The following is a 25,799-nucleotide window of genomic DNA, read 5'->3' as shown; positions in this document are numbered from 1 at the left end:
GTGGGTTGCCATTTCCTTCTCCAATGCATGAAAGTGAAAAGTGAAAGTGAAGTCGCTCAGTCGTGCCCGACTCTTTGCGACCCCGTGGACTGAAGCCTACCAGGCTCCTCTGTCCATGGGATTTTCCAGGCAAGAGTACTGGAGTGGGGTACCATTGCCTTCTCCGAGTAGCCCTGCTGGAGGGCCCTAACCCGAGAGACCCATTATAGTCCAGGTTCCACCCATTTCTGAAACTGCTCTCTACCTGTATAGAGCTTTGACCCTTTTCACATAGTGAGCTCATATGGGCTAGAATGTAACAGAAATAATCCCATTTCATGGCTAAGAAACCCGAGGTATCATGAGATAGAGCAGCTTGCCCCAAATCTCCCAGCTAGTGAGCAAGAGGGTGCAATTCAGATGTAAGACATCGGCCTCTACCTATGCTATGATACTGATCACTAGCCACATGTGGCTATGTAAATTATTACAGTTAAAAAGTTTCAAATTTATTGCCTCAGTCCCACCAGTGCTCAACACTTACATGCTACTAATGCCTATCACATCACATGGTCATAGATAAAACATTTCCATCATTGCAGAAAATTCTGTTGGACAGGATTAAACCCTCTTAGTGACACCTTGAAGTGAAGTAAAAAACTTACATTTGGGTCCTATTATTATGAATTTGAGCAAATTATTTACATTCTGTGCCTCAGGTTCTTAATCTATAAAGTGGAGATAATGTCAGTCTGACACAGTACCTGCCATTACAAGTAGTGAATAAACAATGACTGATCTTTCCACCAGCCCAGTATCCAAGCTGTTGGTAACTTCTGTTGTGCTGGTTGTTGGGGGGTGACATTATCCCTGTCTCAGAGAGACTTGGGGGCCAGTGGAAGTGTTGCATATGTAAATAAAGAGGTGCATTGAAGTGTTTCACGCTCACTAATGGAAGTCAGTGGGAGCCCACAGCGGGGTGTCTTTATGAAAGAGGAGGCCAAGAAAAGTTTGAGAAGGGTTGGGCTTTGCTGAGTTTTGAAGAGTCTTCCATATGGCCAAAAGGGGTCTCTTGAAACAGGACAAGGTACTGTTTAAAGGAGGGGTTGGGGGTGGGGACAACTTGGGCTGCTACCATCCCCTTTATGACATTACCTCTGTGACCTCCCCCTCCTGTCTTGCAGAATTAGGTGTGCCCTTCTGTGGGGCACACGGCCGTAGCCTAGCTTTGCAGTGATTGTTGCTCACGTGAAGGTGCGGTGAGGCTGGACATCCAGTAGAGTATGGCAGCTGCTCACTCAACCCTCACAGGACAGCAATGCCTGGGTGAGCCAGCCAGAATTCTAATTTGTCGTGGATCCATCCCCCAGGGTTCAGAGCTAAAACTAAATTTGCTGGCTGATCAGAACAGACTGGATGGTCTCCAATCAGCCAGTCCTCTCCTGAAGGCATACCTTTTGGGAAGCCCAGTCATCAGCCGCAGGGTTGAGAAGGGTGATCTTAGTGGTTGGGGTTGACTAGGGAGGTCTGTGGAGGACGCACCTTCACTTGTATGAGCCAATGTATCAGTGACTGACAGAGCTGGGTTCCTGGAATCTGCTTGAGAGGGCATTGCTAGAGTTTGCCTCTCACACTGTCCATTTGGTACTTGCATGACTGATAGGCAACCCTTATGAGTGATGATACGGACTTGTGTTTAATAGTGTTTCTGTTTAAAAGTGGGGCTTTGGAGTCAGACCTGGGTTCCAGGGCTCTGCTATGCGATTTAAAGCAAATAATTTAACATCTTGGAACCTTATTTGTCTCACCTGTGACATTTGAGGGTGTAAGTTTTCATACTACCTCCAAAAAGGTTGCCTAGTCTTGTCTTGAGGGCTGTTGCATAACTTGTTTTTTTGGTAGATTGAAACGATACTTATTTTCTATTTCCAAGTGCTGTCTTTTTTTCGAGGCGGGGGGGGGAGGGGTGGGGGTGGGGGTGGGGTGGGCTCTGGGAGTTCTGCCCTTTTATTTTCCCCATAATACTGTCCTGGCTTTCAAATCTACCCCCAAGGACCTTACCCAAGCTCCAACTGCCAGGAGTTGCAGATCTGGTCAGCTTCCTTTTAGTTCCCCCCAAAAAGTTCTTACCCTTTCAGGGCTGTTGCAGAGGCTCCTCTCCCTGGAATGCTGTTCCTCCCTTGGCCAACTCCTCACTTGCATTCAGTAGGTTTCAGTTTAAATGTCACCCCTTCAGAGAGGACATCATTGACCACTTTATCTAACGCATAAAACACCTGTTATTCCTCTGTTGCTTGCTTTTTGTTTCCCCTCCACCGGGCAGTAAGCGCCATGAAATCAGGGACCATCTGTAGCTTGTTCTGATCCCCAGCACCTAGCCCACTACTAGCACGTGGTCTTCGCTGAATACTGTGGAATAACTGAAGCCCCAGGAAGCGCTGGATAAGGAATCAGGGCCCTATTAGAAACTGGCAGGGCAGCCCGTGCTCTATGCTTCCAGCTTCAGTGCCCCATTCATGACGGGTCTAGGGCAGGCAAGGCCCCGAGTTTGGCTCCGCTGGAAGTAGACCCCCCGAACCGCCACCCGAGGCCTGATTGTGCGTTTCTAAGGCGACAAAAAACAGAGGGCGGGGCCTCAGAACGGAGGGTTCCGCTCTGGCCCCCGCAGGGCGCTCCCGCGAGACGCGGCTGCGCGCGGAGGGGAGGCGGGCTCCGGGGCTCCGGGAATGCGCGCGCGCGCGCGGCGAGGGTCTTATGCAGGGGCCCACGGCAGCGCTGCTCCTGAGGGCGGGGGAGTTGGGGGCCACACAGCCGGACTCCACCTCCTGGTACCGCCAGGAGGGTGGCCCAGTGTGCAGCTGGCCGCGGAAGCCGCAGCCGCTCGAGTGCCGCGCAATTTCCCCCGCCCCATGGCCCAGGGCGCGCCACTCAGAGTTCCGGCTTCCAGAGAAGGGTCCGGCGCACGGCCAAGACTGGGTCTGCTGCCCAGCCTCAGCGCGCCGGCTAAACTGCGCCCTCCAGCCCTCGACCCACGACAGCCACGCCCAGGGCGCCGAGGATCCCCGCCCCCCTGGGCCCTCGCTTACCCCGGCCCAGGAGGACGCCCCGCCCCAGGACGGTGAGGCCACTTGCGGCTCGCCCCTCCTGGCCCAAGGCTGTCTTGGGGCGGACGTGAGAATCCGGGGAACCGGAGAAGAGCGGTAGAGGATAGGCATCGCGATGCAGGGTGGAGAGAGAAGGGGTGCCTACCCCACCCCCACTCCGCATCTTTCTGCAGGTTCTCTTGTCCTTTGGCGAGGATTCTCCAAGGCGTCTCAACACATGGGCCGGCTCAGAAACGCCAAGATCCACGTGGAGAGAGCTGTCAAGGTCGGAGGGGGTTGGGGGAAGGGCTAGAAAAGGCCTGGAGGGTGGCTCACCCTGCCTCCTTGCACTATATTCTCCCCTCCTTAGAAAATAAAGAAGAAAAAACCTTGATCCCAGGCCTGTCTTCAGATATTTCTCCAGTTTTCAACACCCCGTTCACAACCAAAATTCTTGGCAGAATTCAACTTCTTTATCTGGGTTTCAGTCAGCCCCCACCACTCTGGGTCCCTGTCCTTCACCACTCTCATCAGGAACCTCTCTAGTTAAGGTCACTGGTGACCGCTAAGGAGCCAGATCCACCAATCAGTCCCTTTTCTGTCCTGACCTTGGTTTGGCACCTTGCGTCATTCTGCACCAACACACCTTTCCTCTTGGCCGTCTGCACACTCCTGCTTTTCCTTTCTCCCTCCCAGGCAGCTACTTTTCGGTTGATTCTGAAGACTTCTCAGGACATTCTTGTTTCCCTGGATCCCTCTCTACACTTGTCTCCTTGGCTGTGAGTTCAATCCATCCTGCGCCCTTTTCATTCCCTCTCCAGCCCAGCCTGGCCTCTGACTGCACCGCTCTGTGGATCCAGTCCCTCACTTGACATCTCCATCGAGGGAACATCAAAACATTTCAAACCCATGTCTTAAACCATACTTGTCTTTTTCCTGCCCAGACCCATTATTCTCCCTGCTCTTCGGTCTTTTCCATCTCCCAGTTGCTTGAGCCAGGAAATTTGATCTTTCTGTTCCCTCACCCACACATCTAATCCTAATAGCACAACTAGTCTCTATTTCCAAAAGGAATGTCAACTCCCACCTTGTTCCCATCTCTGCTGGAGGCACCTAGAGAAACCACAACAGCCTTCTCACTAGTCTCCTTTCTTCCATCCTTGCCTTCTGTTTTCCATAGGACAACAAGCCACACTTAACAGCCTCCAACCACGTCACTCCCTCCCTTCACTTTATTGCTTCACACTGCTCTTAATATAAAATCCAAGTTCATTCCACCACCGTCAGTGCCTTGCACACACCTCTTAGGAGGTCTCCCTGCATTTTCCACACTCCATATACCATGGCTCCCTTCCAGTTCCTTCTGACCCCTCCAGCCTCAAGACCTTTGCACGTGCTTTTCCCTCTGCCTTAACTGCCATTTGCCCAGCTCTGTACATTTCTGGCTCCTTCTCAGCTTCCCTTGACTGATTCTCTAGATCCCCATTAAAATCCTATTTCTTGAGCTTCCCAGCCTGGATGTTAATTCCTGCTCTTTCACTTAACCACTGGGTGGCCAAGCTACTCAGTGTCTCGATGCCTCTGTTTCATAACCAGTTAAGTAGAGATTGGTTGCATGCGGGTGCTCAGCTATGTCTGACTCTTTTGTGACCCCATGGACTGTAGCCAGCCAGGCTCCTCTGTCCATGGGATTCCCAGGCAAGAATACTGGGAGTGGGTTGCCATTTCCTCCTCTAGGAGGTCTTCTCAACCCAAGGTTTGAACCCATGTCTCTAGTGTCTCCTGCATTGGCAGGCGGATTCTTAACCACTGCACCACCTTGGAATCCCCAAGTGGGGATAATAGTGTCTATTAAAAATACACATTGTTGTTAGTAGTAATGTATTTAAGTGCTTAACACAGTAAACGCTCAATATATAGTTGCTATTATGATTATTACTATGCAGATTATTTTTCTACTTTTTTATAGCCTGTCTCTCCTACTAGAATATATAAATTTCATGAAGGCAGAGACCATAGCTGTCTGGCTCACCATTATCTCCCCTGTGACCAGCACTTAGGCTATACTTACTGAAAAAGTATTCTTCTGTCACCTTATAGCAGAAGAAGATCTTTATGATCCAAGGTCGCTACCCTGTGATCCGTTGCCTCTTGCGCCAAAGGGGCTGGGTAGAGAAGAAGATGGTTCATCACTTGGGTACCTCTTTGCCACAACCACATAAGGATCTGGACAGCTCAGTAATGGGTGACAGTGACACGACGGAGGAAGGTGAGAAATCCCTCCCTTCCCACAAGCTGCCTGAGTCCCTTTTCTTTGTTTCCCACTGTCCCAGGGTTGAGGCTTTGATGTGGGGCTGAGGGGCGGGGACTGGGGCCTTCCCACACCTGGGCTCTACATCTACAGAGGATGAAGATGAGGAGGAGGCATTCCGGCCACCACAGCTGTTTGACTTTGATGAGTTATTGGAACTTGATGACCTACATGGGAAACACGCTCTGATGGTGAGGACCCAGGGGGCTGGATAGGGGGGCTGCTTCTTTCAAGAGAAAGCACTAGAGTCCAGCTTGGTGACCCCAGACAAGCCATTTTCTAAATCTTAGTTTCCCTATCTGTGGTAAAAACGATCGGTTCTCTAAAGCCTAGGTAGGCCAGTGGAGTGGTGAGTGACACAGATGAGGCTGGCCTGGGATCAGGACTCTTTGCCAGGTTGTATCAGAAGCTGGCACAATCTCCACACCTGGTAATTCCCCTTTCCAAATAAAACCCCATAGTTCATCTTCCTCCATCCTTGGCAAGTGAAGGTTAGAAGGAAGGACTTAAAAATTTTTGAAAAAGGCTGATATGTTGGGGAGGATGTGTGTGTTGAGATCAAGACACTTGGCTTTGAATCTTCATACCACCACTTTCTGAGTTGAAATATGCCAAACTGCCATTATTGTCTCTCAGGTGAGGTTGAGGACTGGCAGTTCCACATGGCCCAACATTGTGAACCTGGGACAAGTCCCTGAGCCTCAGTTCCCTCATCTGTGAAATGGGGATAATGGTAGCACCTACCACATAGGGTTATGGTGAGGATCAAATGAATTGACATGGAAAGCTTAAGCACAGTCCCTGGCACATGGTGTTACTGGTTATCAGTAATCCTTCTTCCCAGAGTTCTAGGAAGGATGGGGAGAAGTGGAGCTCACGAGAAAACCTTTGTCACATGCTCTGTGACCATCAGCTTAGAGTCACTGCCCTGCCACTAAGTCACTAATGACCAAGACCTAGAACAAGGTGTGGCATTCAGTTGTGGGCTTTAGTCACAGCCTAGGGGCCCCTGGTTGAAAGAGCTGCAAGCCTGCCTGCTCTCTGCTCACCAGCGTGTGCCCCAAAGGGAAGAGATGTCTTTTCTTAACTTACAAAAAGATGACATGTGAGCTAGAGGACTCCTTGGAAAGATATTTTCCCTCCATTCACCCACCTTGCTCAGCATGGCGGGGAGAAGCTTCCTCAGACCTCGTGGTGCCCACATCAACCTTCCCTGTCTCCTCCCCTCTCCCCAGTCACGTATGGTTCGGAACGAGATCCCCTACTTCATCTGGACTACTCGTCGGGACATCCTGGACTGTCGCTTCCTCTCCAAGGATCAGATGATAAACCACTATGCTCGGGCAGGCTCCTTTACCACAAAGGTGAGCTCTTCAGAGCGCAGGCATGGCAACTGCCACCCCCCCCCCCCCCCCCGCCAGCTCTTGGGCTGGCAGTCCCTTTTTCTGCTCTCCTTGTCAGTGAGAGTTCTCAGGAGGTGGGGAGGTACGTGATTCAGTGGGATTTGGACACACCTGGGTTCAAATCCAACCTGTGCAGCATGTCGGGCACGTATAGACATGGTGACTAAAATAGACTCCAGGAGCCAAATGGGCTCTGGAGTAAGAACAAACACCATAGCCAATGATTGTGAGCAGGAGGACCCTTCTCTCCTAAGCAGAGACTGTCTGGCTGATGGTTCTATTATATCTTGTCTTGGTTAACTGACTTCACCTCTCTGAGCTTCAGGCTCCTCTTCTTTAAGTGAGAATTCCAGTAAGACCTATCCTCTAGGGTTACGGCAAGAATGATAGGCTTTATAATTGGGACCTGCTGCTCTATTATTAGTGTGGACTGGGAAGGATTCCTCAAAGAGGCAGGTTTTTAAGGATCCAAAGGGTGGCTTGGAAGGATGCAGGGCATTCTGGACAGAGGGAGCCACATGAGCAGCACGTGGAGGTGAACATGAGCCTAGCAAGTGGGGCAGAGGCTCTGAGCCTGTCCACGCAGCATCCCCTTGAGCTCTCTGGGTGGGTGCCCAGTGTGGAGAGTCCCTTGGAGGCCCCCTGGGCAAGTCCCACCCGGCCCCCTCAGCGGCTGACTCCATAGGTGGGTCTGTGTCTCAATCTCCGGAATTTGCCGTGGTTCGATGAGGCTGATGCCGACTCCTTCTTCCCGCGCTGCTACCGCCTGGGGGCTGAGGATGACAAAAAGGCCTTCATAGGTAAGGAGATACCAGCCCCATGCCTAGCCCCTCAAGCCAAAGGAGGAGGGCTAAAGCCCTGGCTGGTGTTGGAGAGCAAAGGGCCTCTCTTATGCCCTCATGTGTCCCAGCAGATTTCCGTCTCCATCCCCAACCCTCATCTTTCCCTTATGTGCCTCTCTTAATGAGGCCCCTACCTTGGTCACCCCAGACCTCCAGAAGAGCTGACGTAGTTTATCTTATTTTCTAGAGCAGGTTCTAAAAGTTGGTCACCTAGTTGAGTCTGGAATCCAGAATAAGTTCCAACCCCCTGTCAGATTCCACTGACTAGATCGGGTTCCAAGTCTAGTGCCAAGAAAAGTTTCTAGACTTTGGGGCTCACAGACAGAGTAGGCTCCAACTCCAGCACACGCTCTAAATTCAGGTCAGAATTTGGATCCACATTAGATGCTAGGTTTAAATTAGTCTCCAAATCATTTATAGATTTGGGGCCAAAGTCTGGTTCTCAGGCTAGAATAAGTATTAAAAGTGGATCAGGACATTGTAAATCAACTATACTTCAAATTAAAAAAATAGAAAATAACACACATGCACAATTAAAAAAAAAAAAGTGGATCAGGAACAGAGGAGGAGAAATCAGACAGCAGAACCAAGCAAGATTCTGAAGGTGGAATATGAGCCAAGTCAGGTCAGATTCTGGGGCTCGTTCCACAGTTGAAACAGAAGCCAGGTTCTAAGTGGGGTAGAGCCAGAAACGGTAGTCAGGTTCCGGATCCAGAGTGGGACAGGTCATGATCAGGTTCCGGAACCAGAACAGGCCTGGAGCCTAGGGGCTGAGGAGGGTATCCCCTGCCCCGGGAGCAGAGGACTTCTGGCTGACAGCTGCCCGCAACGTTCTCAAGCTGGTGGTAAAGTGCGAGTGGAAGTCAAACTCTGTCGATGAAGGAGAGGCCCCAAGTAAGTACTGTGGTCACTTCTGCTCCCCTAACCATTGATCCTCCCACCCAGCACACCTCACCCATCTGTCGTGGTATTTTTCTCATCCGTCTGCCCACCCCTTCCTACCCACTCTTCCATACATCTCCCCTTCTCTCTGTCCACAGTCTGTTCATCCATCTGCTTACCTACTTACCCACCCATCTCACATTCACCTACCCATCCACCCATCCACCCATTCATCCTTCCCCCGACTGTCAATCTGTTCATTCACCTACTTTTGTCAACTCCACACTGCCTATCCATCCACTCCACCTTGCTGCCTATCTACCTACTTATGCTTCCACAGACCCGCCTCCCCATCCATGTACTTCTTTTCCATCCTGCCATCCACCACTTAATCTATCTTCTGGCCCATCCACTCATCATTCTTCTGTCACGCCCACCCACTTACCCACATGTCTTCCTATCTGTTTGTTAATTGGCCTACTGCCTCGCTCAGTCCTCCGATGGGCCTGGCATGTGGCAGAGTGCTCTAGAGAGGACAGACTTAAGAGGACATGGTCCATCCCTGCCTGTAGGGAGCTCAGATCTGTGAGGAGAGGCAGCAGTAAAACCATGTAGTTTCATGTGGTCTGAGGACCCCTCGTGCCATGTGAAGGGGGACCCAGAGAGTCTCTCCCTACTTGTTGGCTCAACCAGTTGCTGGCCCTTTCCCTTTCTGGACTTAGCTCCTACCTCAGAGCTTCCATCCTGTATCCCAGAGTCCTATCAGCCAGAGTTCCCAGAATTCTTCAGGGATTTGGCTATGTGACCCCACAGCTCTGCTGTGAGCAGAAAGTCCCTGGCTCTTCCAGAGGGAGACCTCCCCATGGCTGTCTCCTGGGTGTGTCAGGAGCAGGGGCTCAAGGGGCCTCAGGTGTGTCAGAGCTCCCAAGCACAGAGAGGCTGCAGGTGTTTCTGCTGGGACTCTAGGTCCTGAGATGCTTTGGGGACATTTAGGGTGGAGCCCAAATGAATGACAGGTCCTGCACAGTGAGGGGCAAGGACGCACACTGAGGCCACAGGTGAATTTAGAACAAAGCCCCAGGTGAGTGGCAGGTCCCACAGCAGTAGGGGCTGCAGGTGTATTTCAGGTGAAGTCACGGGTAAGTGACAGGCCTTGGGGCAGTGGGAGCGGTGGAGTGTGGGATAGTGACAGCCCCCACCTCTACCCCATCTTTTCAGGAGACAAGAAGCCAAAGAAACAGGAGAAGAAGCCAGTGTTGGTGTCCCCAGAGTTTGTGGATGAGGCTCTGTGTGCCTGCGAGGAGCACCTTAACAACCTGGCACATATGGACATCGACAAGGATGTGGAGGCCCCGCTCCACCTGAGCCCTGAGGGCTGGTCCCTCTTTCTCCAGCGCTACTACCAAGTGGTCCAGTGAGTGCCTCTGCAGCCCGGGCCATGGGGCGTGCTCTCGGGCAGCTTTCATGCTCCCAGCTGAGGGTCAGGGACAGAAGCTCTCTGTCGAATGCCCACCGCCCCCAGCTTCTCCCCAGTCTCGCCGTTTTCATTCGCCCTACTATTCTCCTCCAGAACCCTCAGGAGTTCTCACTGGCTTCATATTAGGGTCCAAACTACTCTTCCCCAGATGTCGGTGTAGCATAGTCACTAAAATCATGGCCTGTGCTGTCAGACAGATCTGAGTTCAAGTTCTGCTTTGCTCTTTCCAAGCTCTGTGACCTTGGGAATCTCACTAACCTATCTGATCTTTGCTTTTCTCAAATGCAGAATAGGTTTGAAAATAATGTTCTGCCTCAAAGGTGGGATTAGACAGGATAATTTTTATGATGTGCTCAGCACTAACTCATAGTATTCATTCACAAAGTAAGACTCTGTTAAGTCATTTAGATTTTATCCTGGAAACCAGCATTTTGCAAAGCCTATTATATAGCATGGTAGTTCTATATGCTGAAATGGAGTTTATGAAAAAAGGGTTTTGTAGTCAGTCACATCTGGAAAACACTGGGTTGAACAAAGTTAAAATAGGTTTCCTTGATGCAGGACTTTTCAGAAGATGGTGTAAACTCCCAAGAGGGACAGAGTGTGCAGTGTATCCTGTACTTATGTGACCCCAGCCTCCTGCCCCAAGAATGCTTAGTGGTTGTATTTGCAGGACACATTTTGGGGAAGGGTTCTTGAGCAGAGGAAAGGAGTATTGAGATGGGCCTGGGCCTGTTGTAGGGAGATGCTGTTCAGTACAGTGTGCAGGAAAAACTGGCAGGAAGAGGGCCTGAAGGCAAGAAAACACTCAGCATTTACTGAGCCCTTCCTATGTGCTAGGCATCGTGCCAGACCCCAGAAATGAAGCAAAATCCGTGCCCTCAGGAGCAGACAGCTCAAGGTGGGAGACTTGGAGCAAGTCAGGGGGAGGGCTAAAGGCCTCAGGTGGCGTGGTGTTAGAATAGAAAGGAACAGACAGATTTAATGATTGATAGGGGAGACTGAAGAACTAGTAAATGAACTTTGAAACCCACATCATTGATGAATAATTCATTTGTATCTTTTTTTAAACATTAGAGAATGAAAACTAGGGGATCCCATACTTTCCCCTTAGCTGCCAGAAAACATAAAGCTGCCCTTCTGAAATTAAGAATCACTGGGGGACTTCCCTGGTGATCTGGTGGCTAAGACTCCAAGCTCCTGATACAGGGGGCCATGGTTCAGCCCCTGGTTAGGGAACTAGATTCCACATGCTGCCGCTAAAAGAGCCCACATGCCACAGTGAAAGCTAGTAAAACCGAGTACAGCCAGATAAATTTAAAATATTAAAAAAAGGAGAAAAGAATTGTCAGGACTGAGTTATAAGAGTCGGTGGAAATCATGTCAGTCCTTTGCATTTCTGGATGTGGGGCAAGTCGAGGGCTGAAGGAACCTCTCAAAAACAGGATTAGGAAATTTCCCTGGTCATCCAGTGGTTAAAACTCTGCTTCCAGTGCATGGGGTGCAGGTTCAGTCCTTGCTCGGGGAACTAAGATCCCACATGATACATGAAGCAGTCAAAAAAAAAGTTAATTAAAAAAATCAGGATTATATAAAATATTACCTCATGTAACATTGCACTGAATTGTTAGATTATTAACATTAATTAAGTCAATATTTATTGCTACTTCTCAGCTTTTAAAAACAAATCCACAACTCACCAGCCAGGCTTTTTTTTTTTTTTCCCATCCCCTGACCACCAGGTCCACTTTCCACAGAACTACTGGGGTTTTTTTTCACTAAATATAAAATCATCCTGTCGTGTTGAATATGCTTTTTCAAATTGCATGTGTCCCTGCCACTGCCATGTGACACTTTCCTGGGCCAGATCACAGATTTGCTCAGTATATTCTTTATGGCCATGGCCACAGAAACGTTTCCAGCAAACCTTGTGGAAATAGAAGAGCCAGGATTCATGTGTGAAAAGGAGGCCTTGCCAAGACCCCTCCATCTGATTGTCCTTGTTCCCAGCACTGCCCAGCTGCCACTGCTATGCCAGCCTTAGTAACAGAGATAAGTTCTCTGTGGCTGGAGACATCCAAGAGGCTCCAGCCTCTTTAACATCCGAGAGATGTTAAAAGAGAGGTTACTATCTAGCGGAGGCTTCCTTCCTGTTCAGTCAAAAGAAAAGAAATGGAGAGTTTGGCTGAGGCTGCCACCTGGGATATTTTGTGACTTGGTTTAGTTGAGGACATTTCATGTCATGTAGGGATCAGGTTCCTCTTTGTCCCTGAACTCTATCCATACAGCCCAGTCGCTGCCAGAGACTTCCTTATCCAATCATTCATTCATTTAACAAACTTCTAGGGAGAACCTAATAAGTGCTGGGGTACTACTTGGGGACAGGAGTATAACAGAGAATAACAACTATAGAAAGTATTCCTGGTCTCATGGAGCTTGCATTCCAGTGAGCAGAGACAGGCAATGACCAAATAAGTGTAGGTGTCAGGTGGTAAGTGACGGGAAGAGAAATCTAGGAGATGTATGATATAGTTGTGCAAGAAAAGAATTAGATGAGGAAGGGGCCTGCCTATCCACCAGTGTTAGGTTAAAGATTAAGAGAGGAGTGAACCGCCAAAAACACTTGTGGATGAAAGATTCAGGCAGGCTAGAGTTTGCATCCTGGCTCAGCCTCTTAACTCAGTGTGTGGCCTTGGGCACATCATTTAACCCTGCAAGCTTCAGTTTATACTTCTCTAAGATGGGATCAATAACATCTCCCTAAAGATGGATTAGTGATAATGTATGTAAAGCCCTTGGCACAGTGCCTGGCATGTAGAGGTGTCTCATCATTTGATGCTGGTGTGATTAAATTCTGCCAAAGAGCAGTTTTAATATAATAGAGAGAGAGGTGGTGGCAGAAGGTGGAGTATTGGAGTGGGAGGGGTTACGGTAGGTAGAAGTCCCATTCCAGCAGTTGGGGACGATGCCCTGGGCAGGGTGGATCTGGGGCACAGCCTGAGGGTGGGGGTGGAGGATTGGGAGAGCCCTGTCTGGGTCTCAAGGGGAAGGGTGTGACCAAAGCTGGTGGGACCATGGCCAGGGGGCTTGTGTCTCCCCTTGCCTTGTTCACCAGGATGCCCCCAGGCCCAGCCCTGTCCAAGTCCCATCATCTCCCCACAGCGAGGGGGCAGAACTCAGGTACCTCGACACTCAGGTCCAGCGCTGTGAGGACATCCTGCAGCAGCTGCGGGCTGTGGTGCCCCAGATGGACATGGAAGGAGATCGCAACATCTGGATCGTGAAGCCGGGAGCCAAGTCCCGTGGACGAGGTGGGGGTCTGCCCCTGCTACCTGTACCAGCACCCTACACCCTCCCCAACCAGAGGCTTGGGAGGTTAATAGTACAGCCTCTGTTGGAGCCAAACTGCCTAGGTTCGAATCCCAGCTCTTCTACTGATGAGCTGTGTGACCTTGAGGAAGTCATATCACCTCTTTGAACCTCAGTTCCCTCATCTGTGAGAGTTGATGATAATACCTCCTATGAGGCCAGGATTAAATGAGGTAGTGCATGTACTGCTCAGCACGGTGCCAGGCACAGTAGCCACCCCATGAATGTTGGCTGCTGTGATGATGATAGGGCTTCCCTGGCAGCTCAGCAGTAAAGAATCCGCCTGCCAATTCAGGAGATATGGGTTCAGTCCTTGGGTTGGGGAAATCTGCTGGAGAGGGAAGTGGCAACCCACTCCAGTATTCTTGCCTGGGAAATCCCATGGACAGAAAAGCCTGGCGGGCTACAGTCCATGGCTTCACAAAAGAGTTCGGACATGACTTAGCACCTAAACAACATGATGATACCAGCGCCTCCTCTCCTGCCCTGAGAGTTTAGGTTAATGCTTTAGGCAGGCCTGGTGGTACTCACTGCAGTTACTTGCTGTCTAAGGGCTCTCCGATTTGACTTATGCATCCTTGTGAGGTGTAGAACAGTGGTTAAGGGTGTGGATGCTGAGAGCCAGACTTCCTTGGTTCAAACCCAAGCTCTGCTCCCTAATATTTGAAAGACCTGGGACAGGTCAGTTAACCTCTTCTGTGCCTCATTTTCATCCTTGGTGAAATGAAGCCAATAATACCTACCCAAGAGGATTACATGAGTACAATATGGAAAGTGCTTTGATCCTATACTTTTAGAGTAACTGCTATGTAAGTGCTATAATTTTTAGCCACTATTTTGACTGCTCAGCATGAATGGAATTTGAACAGGGCACCCAGCAGGCTGGGATGGTGCATCAGCCCAGCCTTAAAAGATCGTTAAGGACTTCTAAGATGTAAAAAACAGATTTTTGGCAGCGGATCACCCCACATACTGCCCTTGGGAGAATTTGTTCATGTCCTAGTGAAGCTGTCGCAGCTTCACACACTGTGGGACACTCTCAGGATGTCTCTCTAAAACTAGCATCATAGTCTTTTCTTCTTCTACCTTGGGAATTGTTTTGTTGGTCTTTTCCAGGTTTGAAAATACATATTTGTTATTAAAACAAGACCAGACAGTACAGAAACGTGGAAGAAACTAAGGGCACCTTTGATTTCACTGAGATAACTACTGTTTACCTTGTGGTGTGTTTCTATACTCTCGTCTATGCGTGTTGGGTGTATATGTGTTTTATTCTAAATAAGAGCATACTGCGTAGCTTCCTTTTTTCATTATCTATCTTTTCATATCAGTGAGTATTACTTCCTGGTTTTCACCTTTATTTTTTCTTAATAGATCCTAGAGGTCACTCCATTTCCATACATCTAGATCTGCTTCCCCCTGCCCCCCATTTTTAGTTTATTGTTAGAGTCACTTTCAAACATAAACAAAAGCAAAGAGAACAGTACAGTAAGTTCCAGTGTATTTCAACATTTCCTCTCCATTTTTAGTAAAACTTAATTGAAATATGTATACAGTCCCCTTCACTGACAAGGGCACACATTGTGAATATACAACTCAGTGAATTGTCACATAGGGAACACACTCGTGGAAACAGCATCCAGATTATAAAGTAAAACATTACCTTTACCCTAGAGGGCCCTGTGCTACCTCCTGGTCTCTGCCTCCCTGCAGTGGAAGCCCTTATTCTGACATACAATACCATAGATTAGTGTTGCCTGTTTTTGAATTTTATATAAAAGTACAGTATATACTTTCTGACCTCATTCTGTCTTACAGCTGCACAGTCTAATCTTGTTTATATGTACTCTCATGGTTTTACTTAATCCTTTTCTGATGGATATTTAGATGGCCATCAGTTTTTTCCCTATTTATTTGATTATTTATTGGTTAATTGCTGTTAGCAACACTGATGAATATCTTGTGCACATATCTTTCCATTTATAGTAGTTTTTCCACTTATTTCTTTAGGATAAATTCCTAAAAGTGAAATTGCTGGGTCAGAGGTCATGAACAGTCTCAATCTGTGGCTACACAAGTCATCATCATATTGGGAATATTAGTCATCAGTCTGGGCTTTTGGGAAAGAATCTGGCCTGGGAACCAAGCATAAGTTGTTCTGTGCCATTGGCAGGCAGACTGTTTGGAGGACCAAGCAGTGAAGAAATAAGATTGATTTTTGAGTGTAGGTGTCTGTCTGTAGTGTGATTCTCACTGTAGACCCTTGAACAGCATGAATGAACTGCATGAATGGGTCCACATGTAAGCAGATCCTTTCACTTCGTACCTACTTTAGTACTGCATGACCTATGGTTGAACCTGTGGATGCAGAACCATGGATACAGAGGACCTACTGTAAAGTTATACAATAATTTTCAACTGTTCAGAGGGTTGGCACTCCTAATCCCTGCATTGTTCAGCTGTATTTATCAGCATTAAAACGCCTTAATTAGCGTAAGATGCTTAACTTCACTTGTTATAAAACAGATAAAATTAAGAGATACCATTCTACCTAGGAGAATGGCAAAAATAAATCATCAACAGTGTCGGTAGTATGTGGGCAAACACACAATCTCATACACTCTTACTCGGAGTGCAAGTTGGTAGAACATCTTTGTTCTGTAAAGTGAAAAAATGTACATACCCTTTTAGCCAACAAATCTATGAGAGATGTTTTTCACAGGTGACTCATAATGATGATGAGTTAACATTTACTGAATGCTCACCAAGTGCCAGGCACTGTTCCAGTTCCTTAGGATGTTTAAATGCATAGAATGCTATGCAACTGAGACACACACAGACTCTGCCATAACTTGGGTGCCCATCCATAGGACCGGGAAGCAGCACCTGGCTTCTTTGGATCAGGAGATGTGTGTTGTTGTTGTTGTTGTTTTTAAATTGTGTACCCTTTTGTACTGCCTGCTTTTTGCCTCTGCTCTTTTATATTCTGTTATTATGAAAAACTAATCAAAGTCATATATGTATATGGTTTTAAAAAGACCCAATACTGTTTAAATTTTTATATGTACATATATTCCTTTCCATCATCAAAATTGGTTAATTAAAAAAAAAAAATATCCTTGGCAGATTCTCAGCTTTCCCAAAGAGAACATGGAGAAAGGCAGACTTACCCACTCGGGCCTGTCAGTCCTTAGGGAATGTGAGCTTAGGATGAACTGTTCTTAATCCCCTAGCCCATCTCCCAGCCGAAGCCTGGCCTGATCCCTAACCAGCCCTGTTTTCCCCTTAGGTATCATGTGCATGGACCACCTGGAGGAAATGCTGAAGCTGGTGGACTGCAACCCCATGATGATGAAGGACGGCAAGTGGGTGGTGCAGAAGTATATCGAGCGGCCCTTGCTCATCTTTGGCACCAAATTTGATCTGAGGCAGTGGTTCCTGGTGACCGACTGGAACCCACTTACTGTGTGGTTCTACCGTGACAGCTACATCCGCTTCTCCACACAGCCCTTCTCCCTGAAGAACCTGGACAAGTGAGCACCCCCTACCCTCAGCCCCCTCAGTCCCATGAGCTCCTAATCTAATCTGGGAGCTGGCAAGGAACAGTGCTTCCAGTGCAGTGCTGGGCTCCAAACACAGCCTCTGCAGGCAGGCAGGCCCATCCATCCACCCAGCAGATGCCTACAGCACGTGTACCCTGAGCCATTCACCATTCTAGGCGCTTGGGACACAGTAGTGAATGAAACAAACCCAGCCCTCAAGAGTTCACATTCCAGCAGGGAAAAACAGACAAGCCGTGAACATAACCAGTAAAATCATCAATGGGTTAAAAGGCGATATGTGTTATGAGAGAAAAGATGTAGAGCAGAGTAAAGGGGGATCCGGAGAAACAGAGAGGCAGCATTCACCTGGGGGTGAGAGGAAGCCTGTGGAGCCCTGGATTCAAATTCCTGTTTTGCAGCTTCCAAGCTCTGTGACTTGGGTCAAGTGGAACCCTGTTTAAGCATCAGTCACCACCATCTGTAGAATGGAGTCAGTGACACGGAGCTCAGAGCTGTTGGTTAACTGAATGCTTGCATGCGACGAACGCCAAGCACTTCATGTATATTATCTCAGACGTTCATGAAAACCTGGCCAAGTGGGTACTGTTACTACCCCATCTTTTACATGTTGAAAGAAGCATGCAGGTTAAATGAATTATGTAGGATTTTACCAGTCAGCAATGAAGCCAGGACTTGAGTGCATGTCTTGGTGATTACAGGCCCTGTACTCTGAGCTACCTTCTTCCAGGCACTGTGACACGGTCACAAAGCACTTGGCACTGTGGCCCCATATTTAGTACCCTCAGAGAGGGCCTGAGCACAGACTGGCAGTGGCCCTAAAAGATGATGATGAGGATTTTGCCAACTCAAGCTGCACAGTTTGGTGTGGGCAGGACTGGTTCCGGGGTTTGCCTGCCCTCCCCATGTCGGGGTGGGTGGGGTGAAGGGAGCCAGCCCTCAGCTTCCTGCTCTCTGTCCCAGCTCTGTGCACCTGTGCAACAACTCCATCCAGAAGCACCTGGAGAATTCATGCCACCGGCACCCACTGCTGCCTGCAGACAACATGTGGTCAAGCCAGAAATTCCAGGCCCACCTGCAGGAGACGGGGGCCCCGAACGCCTGGTCCACTGTCATCGTGCCCGGCATGAAGGCTGCAGTGATCCACGCCCTGCAGACCTCCCAGGACACTGTGCAATGTCGGAAGGCCAGCTTCGAGCTCTACGGTGCTGACTTTGTGTTCGGTGAGGACTTCCAGCCCTGGCTGATCGAGATCAATGCCAGCCCCACCATGGCACCCTCCACAGCTGTCACCGCCAGGCTCTGTGCCGGTGTGCAGGCAGACACCCTGCGTGTGGTCATCGACCGGCGACTGGACCGCAACTGCGACACGGGGGCCTTCGAGCTCATCTACAAGCAGGTGAGGTGGCCAGGCCCAGGCGGGACCCAGGGAGGCCTCCCTGTAGTAAAGCTCAGGGCTCTGCAGTCACACAAACCCAGTTTAGGTCCTGGTCTTGCTGCAGTGACTGGGTACAGCCACTCCACCCTCTTGAGCCCCCATTTCCCTGTCTGTAAGATGGTCATGCTGTTACCATCTTTTTCCTGGGGTTTGGGGGATGAAATGAGTCAGTGTGTTGGATAATACTTCTAGAGGCTGGTAGCATACTGTTACAAGCATAGACTCTGAAGCCTCCCTGGATTCAAATCCCTGCTCAAATGAATAACTTCCTCTTCTATGAGGTTCCAGTAAAACAGCAGCCCTCAAAATTATAGAAGCTCTACTGTTACAAAAGGCCTTGCAGGTCTGTCTTTTCACTCAAAATGTGTTCAAGACTGAATCTTGAGACCTATAGGTATACTCTTGGGATGCTTAAAAGATGTGTAGCTGCCTTAAAGGGCCTAATAGGCATGGCTTGGATTTCTCTGAAGTTTTCTGTTTGTTTTTTTGTGTGTGTCTTTTTAGATATCATTGACATAACAACATTTTTAGTTTTAGATGTACAACATAAACAGTATTTACGAATTGTGAAAAGATCACCACCATAGGTCTAGTTAACATATATCAAACAGTTTCAAGAATTTTTTTCTTGCATGAGAACTTTTAAGATCTACTTTCTCAGCAACTTTCAAATATACAAACATTATTTCAAACATTATTAACTATAGTCATGATTCTATACATGACTTATATATTTGTAACTGCAAGTTTGTAATTTTTTATTCCCTTCAACCCATTTTGCCCCCCAATCAGCCATCTGTTCTCTGTATCAGTGAGTTCAGTTTGTTTTTTATTTTAGATTCCGCATAGGATTGAGATCATACAGTATTTGTCTCTGACTTATTTAACTTAGCATAATACACCCATGGTCTGTCCATGTTGTCACAAATGTCAAGATTTCATTATTTTTGTTTATTTTTTTGGCCGCTCCACAGGGGATCTTAGTTCCCCAACCAGGGACCAAACCAGTGCCCCTGTAGTTCCCCAACCAGGGGCCAAATCTATGCTCCCTGTAGTGGAAGCGTAGGACTGCCAGGGAAGTCCTGAGATTTTCTTCATTTTAATGGCTGAGTAATATTCCATCATATATTTACAGGTACACATTTTCTCTGTTCATCTGTCAGTGGATGCTTAGGTCACTTCCATATGTCGGTCATTATAAATAGAGCTGCCATGAACATGGGCTTGCAGATATCTTTTCAAATGGTTTTTCATTTCTTTTGGGTAAATACCCATAAGTGGAATTGCTGGATTGTATGGTAGCTCTGACATTAACTTTTTGAAGAACATCCATACTGTTTTCCATAGTGGGCACACCAATTTACCTTTCCACCAACCTGCAAAAAAGTTCCCTTTTCTTTACATCCTTGCCAACCCTTGTAACTTTTTGTCTTTTGGATGATAGCCATTCTGCCAGGTGAGAGTGATATCTCATTGTGGTTTTGATTTGCATTTCCCTGATGATTAGTGACGTTGAGTACCTTTTAATGCACCTGTTGCATGTATCTGTATGTCTTCTTTTGAAAAATGTCTATTCAGATCCTCTGTCCATTTTTTAATCAGATTGTCTTTATATATTTTGGGGACCTCCGTGGCAATCCAGTGGTTAAGACTTCACACTTCTGTGCAGGGTGTGTGGGTTTGATCCCCAATTGGGAAAACTAAGATCCTGCATGCCTCATGGCATGGGGGGTGGGGGGAAGATTGTCTTTATATCTTTGTATGTTATTAACCTCTTACAAGTGATTTGCATTTTCTCCCACTTGGTAGGTTGTCTTTTGATTTTGTTGATTTCCTTTGATGTTCAGAAGATTTTTAGTTTATTTGTGCTTTTGTTGCCAAATCCAAAAAATCATTGCCAAGACTGAATTAAGGAACTTCCTGGCTGTTTTCTTCTAGAAGTTTTATGGTTTAAGGTCTTATGTTCAAGTCTTCACTCCATTTGAGTTGATTTTTCTATATAGTGTAAGATAGTGGTTCAGGTTCTTTCTTTTGCATGTGGTTGTCCCGTTTTCCCAACACCACATATTAAGAGACTGTATATTCATGCCTCCTTTATCATGACTTAATTGACTACAAATATGTGGATTGATTTCTGGGGTTTTAATTTTGTTCCATTGATCTGTGTGTCTGTTTTTATGCCAATATCACACTGTTTTGATCACTATAACTGTGTAATACATTGGTTTGGCCAAAAAGTTCATTTGAGTTTCCATGTATGCTTGCAGGAAAAAAAAAGACAAATGAACTTTTTGGCCAACTCAGTAGTCTGAAATCAGGAAGTGTGATGCCCCCAGCTTTGTGCTTTCTCAAGATTTCTTCAGCTATTCGGAAGTCTTAAGTGATTCCGTACATCTTTGGGGATTGATTTCTCTATTTTTGTGAAAAATGTCATTGGGATTTTGATAGGGATTGCATTGAGTCTATAGATTCCTTTGGGTGTTATAGACATTTTAATAATATTAATTCTTCCATTCCATGAGTACAGAATATTTTTCTATTTATTTGTGTCATCTTCAGTTTCTTTCATCAGTAGTGTACAGGTCTTTCACCTCCTTGGTTAAATTTACTCCTGGTATTTTATTTTCTCTGATGTCCTTTAATCTCCTTAAGTTAGAACAGCTCCACTGCTTTTTCTCCCACCCATGTTTGGATCTTTTGAAGGCCCCAGACTGGTTGTTTTATGGAACTGTCCCACATTCTGGATTTATCTGATTGTTTCCTCATGGTGGTGTTTAACTTCTGTTATCTGAATGTCCTATAAACTAGAAGTTAGGTCACACAGCTTGATGAGGTTCAGATTACACATTTTTGTCAAGAACACTTGAGAGGTGATACTGGGGGCCTCATTCAGCATCACGAGGCACCCATTGTCAGAGTGTCTCGTGATTGGTGATGCTAAGTCTGACTGTGCAGGTAAGGTCATGCTACGAGACCTCTGCATGGTAAGTTGCATCCTTCCCTTTGCAGTGATCATTTTCTTTGTAAGGTGATTCTTTGGCAGCGTGCAGATGACACATTTTCCTGTCATCCTTTTCACCTACTTGTTTTGATATCCAGTTTTGATTCTTGCCTGTTCTGTTAGAGTCGCAGAATGGTACATTGCTATTTCTATCATTCTTTCTGCATTTATGAGCTGAGATTCTTCCATAAAGATGAGTTTTTCTGTATCAACTGGGCTTCCCATGAGCTCTGATATCTGTATTTTTGTAAATTGAAGTATAGCTGATTTACAGTGTTGTATTAATTTTTCTATAGTGATTCAGTTATACATATACATACATTCTTTTTCATATTCTTTTCCATTATAATCTGTCCAAGGATATTTACTGAATGTAGTTCCCTGTGCTATACAGTAGGACGTTAATATCTGTAAATTTTTAAAGCATTTATTCATTCATTAGGCTGCATCCTGTCTTAGTTGTGGCATGTGGGACCTCCATCATCTCCGTTATGTCTTGCGGATCTTTCGCTGCAGGGCACGGATTCTCTAGTTGTGGCGTGCAGGCTCAGGAGTTGCAGTGCAGGGGCTTAGTTGTTCCGTGGCGTGTGGAATCTTAATTCCTTGAGCAGGGATTGGGCCCACGTCCCCTGAATTGCAAAGCAGATTCTTAACCACTGGACCACCAGGGAAGTCTCTCGATATCTGTATTTTTAACAAGCTCCAAATGACACTGATGTTTAGATAGGTTCTAAACAGGATCTGTTGATGACATGGAAAACCCCTCAGCCTAGCCCTAGGTTAACAGGAGTGTTCCTAACAAGATGCAGGGGCTCTTCTGTGTCCAGTGCAGGAAGGACAGCTCGGCTTAATAAGAACTGAACATGGTCCAGGAGCTCCTTTCTTGGATCTTTCTCTCTGCCTCCCTCTGTATATTTGCAACGTCATTCTCTCCACAGAAAGCCTTCTTTAAGGTTCTGCTTCCCTTGGTTCAGATGAGAATTTAGGCAGGCTCCAGGCCTCTTATCTGTGTTGTAATTCACATGCTTTCAGCAGGGAATCTGGCTCATCTCAGGAAGCTGTCCATTGACAGCAGCCGGTGGAGGAGCATTCCTGGCCAGGGAGTTGAGGAAGGCAGGTGGGTGGAGGGGTGAAGGTGGAGGCCTGGCTAAGACTACCCCCCATTCCTCTGGTTTATTCATCTCAGGGGCTCTGTGACCCTCCAGGTACTGATTCAGACCCCTTAGAGGACAGAGACGGGCTTTGCATTTCTCAGCCCAGAAATGTCTCCTGACCAGGTGTCCCAGAAGTTAATTCCATCTACCCCTTCCCTAAGTCTTTCTAGACCTAGGATTCTAGCACCATGGTCTGAGCAGGCCTTGTCTCCCCTTCTTCCCCACAGCCTGCTGTGGAGGTGCCCCAGTATGTGGGTATCCGGCTTCTAGTAGAGGGCTCCACCATCAAGAAGCCCCTGGCGATGATGAGTCACCGGCGGATGGCCGTCCGCCCAGCCCTCCCTCACCTGCTGGCCCCGAGAGGCTCTGGGGAAAGCAAGGACTCAGGAAGCCCCATCCACAGGTCAGCTTCTAGGAAAGTTGCTGGGGCCAGAAGCCTGGGGCACACTGAGAAGCCAGATTCCACTGCTACCACCTCAGCCCCTGGAAAGGGGAAGAAAGGCAAGGCGAAAAGTGCCACAGCCCAGGTCCGCCCCAATCTCCGGAAGTGGGACACCCCCAGCACGAGGATGAGCTGCATTTTTACCATGACCTTAGCTAGCAGGGGCAGGCATCCCCACTCTTTGAACAGATTGCCATTGAGTCTGAAGAACCCCCAGGCCCTGGGTAAGACCCTTCCCCCCAAACACCCCAGGGCCTCAAGACAACTTCTTCCTGTTCTCCAAGCCGCTCCTAACCACCTGGGTTTGCCCCCACCCACAGCCCCACCAGAGAGTCACCGGTAGTAAGTAAAAGCCACCACTTACAAAGTATTTTTAAAAACTGCACGACTGAATGACTGTGATCCACCCTCCGCAAAGTAGTCACGTGGTGAGGCAGTTGTACTCATTTGGAAGATGCCAGGACTCAGTCCCAGTTTGGTCTCACGCCAGAGCCCCTTTTCCTGCTGTAGTATTCTGTCTTTGCTGCCGTGCAGAGTTGCCTCTGGGGAAAAGGAACTAATATCTGTACAGCACATAACAGTTGAAACTGTGTCACTACCTGACCAGCTCCTTTAGTTCTCACAGCCTAGCGAGGGAGGTGCTATGATCCCCATTTTCCAGCCGAGGTATCAGGAAGTGTAAGGAAGTTGCCCGAGGTTGCACAGCTCAGAAGGGGCAGAGCTGGGATGCAGACCCAGGTCTGTTGGACTTCAAACCCTGTGTCCTTCCCGTGGCCTCTGGAGAAGGAACTGGGTGGGCTCCATCTGCCCTCATCTCCCCCTGCCTCCCCACCCTCCACTCACACCTTGAGGGGGAGCTGGTGAGCCTTAGCCCCTCCCCACCCCCTCACGGCCCCTCTTGCTCCCACAGCCCCTTACCATTTCCCAAGCCTCCACAGCAAGGCCCGGCTGCCTTCTCCCCATGTGCCCTGGCCCCAGAGGCAGGTCCTCAGACTACAGCACAGCAAGCTGGCGGGCACTAAGGCCCTGTCAACTACAGACAAGGCCTTGATGACTCTACCAACCGCCAAGCTTTTGATTTCCCTCCCACCTAACCCTGAGCTCAAGCTGGCACCCAACGCCCTGAAACCAAAAAAGGTGGGCCTCAAACTGTGACCAGTACCCCGCTGGGCAGTGCTGACTACCGGGGTCAGGGCTGGAGGGCACAGGTAGAGGGTAGCCCCCAGGCTGGCCTGTGCCCCAAGGGAAGGACTTGCATCCCTCAGGACCCCCCTCCTGAACAGATTCCTGATCATCTCTCCTCCTTCTCCCCTCCTTTCACACGGAGGCTCTTGCTCCCCAGCACCGTCATGGTCCCCACTTTGGAAGTAATGTGTGGTCTCAACCCTTTGAAGACGGAAATCTTCCTAGCATCTGTAGGAAGAGCAAGACCAAAGGCAAATGCAAGGCCAGACTCTGTGACAGACCAAAGGCCGAGACACACCTCATGACAACACTGAGCCTTCCAGGGCCTCTGACCCTTATCACAGACCAGGGTTTGGAGGGCACAAGGGACATGTGGCCACAGAAGCTCTTGCTTCCATCACCACTACCCTTATCCTGGATGCAGCGCCAAATAAAAAAGAGCAAATGAGGTCTTCGAGGTTTGGCTCCTTTTCTGTTGGGAGGATGAAGAGAGGGTATAGTGTGACCCTGTACTCCAAGGCCCAGGACTAGAGCCAGAGGCTGTCAGCAACTCCCCCCAAAGCACAGCCCCGCACTCCCACCCAGCGACGACAGGAGACTCAGTGGAGAAGAGTGGACCTTGCTAAACCCCAGTCCTCTCCTGAGGGAGTGGGCCCGTCCCTTCCTCTGCAAGGGGCCAAGGTCACCTCAAAAGGAAATATCCAACAAGGCCCTCTCATCTGAAAAAAGCTCAACATTCCTTAGTTATAATGGGTTGAATGTTGGTATGTCTTCCTAGAACCTGTGGATATGTCTATTTGGAAAAAAAGGTCTTTGCAGATGTAAGTTAAAGTACAGATTTTGAGATGAGATCATCCAGATGGGGCCTCAATCCAATAACAATTGTCCTTACAAGAGACTGAAGACAATCAAGGAGGAGGCTGTGTGGAGACAGAGGCAGAGGCTGGCGTGATACGGCCACAAGTCAGAGGGTGCTTGAGCCACCAGAAGCTGGAAGAGGTAAGGAAAGATTCTCCCGTAGAGCCTTTGGGTAGAGCACAGCCCTGTCAACACTTTGATTTTGGACTTCCAGCCTCCAAAACTGGGAGAGAGAATCCATTTTGTGCTATTTTAAACCATTCAGGTTGTGGTAAATTTTTTTTTCCTAATTTTTGGCCGTACCATGTGGCACATGGGATCTTAATTCCCCAACCAGGAATTGAACCCATGCCCCCTACCATGGAAGTACAGTGTCTTAACCACTGAACCTCCAGGGAAGGCCCCAGGTTGTGGTTAATTCATTGCAGCGGCCCTAGGAAACACACTAGTCAAATCAAGATAAATACACTCTGATCCAGAAATTGCACAGCTGAATGAGAAAACGCAGACAGGCAGACCCACAGCAGCACTGTGGTCACAGCCGATGACCTAAGTGTCCATTAACGTAGGGTGGATAGACTGCAAGCCCCAGCATTCCAACTCCATGCCATACAACAGATGCATTTCCCAGGGTGGAGGAGAACAAGTCACAAAAGGATATATATAGCACAGTTCCATTCCACAGGAGTTTGAGAAGCAAGCAAAACAAAATACATTGTTTAGGGATGCATGTATATGTGGTAACACTTAAAAAAACACACAAGGGAAGAATTCTCTCAAGTCAGGGGAGTGGTTTCCAACTGTGACTCTACACT

The 25,799-nt window shown here is 48.1% G+C and overlaps 1 protein-coding gene across 11 annotated transcripts; it reads left to right on the top strand.

Moving 5' to 3' along the window:
• Window positions 1-903: 903 nt before the first annotated feature.
• On the top strand, window positions 904-25,181 carry TTLL3 (tubulin tyrosine ligase like 3). Of its 11 annotated transcripts, none has more exons than XM_060402798.1 (14): window positions 2,659-3,097; window positions 3,257-3,348; window positions 3,759-3,841; window positions 5,163-5,331; window positions 5,467-5,564; window positions 6,609-6,737; window positions 7,462-7,576; window positions 8,420-8,512; window positions 9,719-9,914; window positions 13,140-13,288; window positions 16,636-16,879; window positions 17,870-18,305; window positions 22,727-22,902; window positions 25,024-25,181. In XM_060402798.1, exons 1-14 carry the CDS (start codon window positions 2,706-2,708, stop codon window positions 25,076-25,078), a joined length of 2,427 nt encoding a protein of 808 aa, XP_060258781.1. In that variant the 5' UTR covers window positions 2,659-2,705; the 3' UTR covers window positions 25,079-25,181. The 11 variants fall into 11 exon arrangements, with proteins under 11 accessions (XP_042092496.1, XP_042092498.1, XP_042092497.1 ...); XM_042236561.1 differs by lacking the exon at window positions 25,024-25,181 and adding an exon at window positions 23,852-24,574; XM_042236562.1 differs by lacking the exons at window positions 2,659-3,097; window positions 25,024-25,181 and adding an exon at window positions 904-1,305 and having other exon boundaries at window positions 22,727-24,574.
• Window positions 25,182-25,799: the final 618 nt, after the last annotated feature.

The sequence above is a fragment of the Ovis aries genome, chromosome 19, assembly GCF_016772045.2.
Source record: "Ovis aries strain OAR_USU_Benz2616 breed Rambouillet chromosome 19, ARS-UI_Ramb_v3.0, whole genome shotgun sequence".
NCBI classification, from domain to species: domain Eukaryota; kingdom Metazoa; phylum Chordata; class Mammalia; order Artiodactyla; family Bovidae; genus Ovis; species Ovis aries.
Note: the sequence above shows the minus strand (reverse complement) of the source record. Positions and strands in the feature narration are given on the sequence as shown.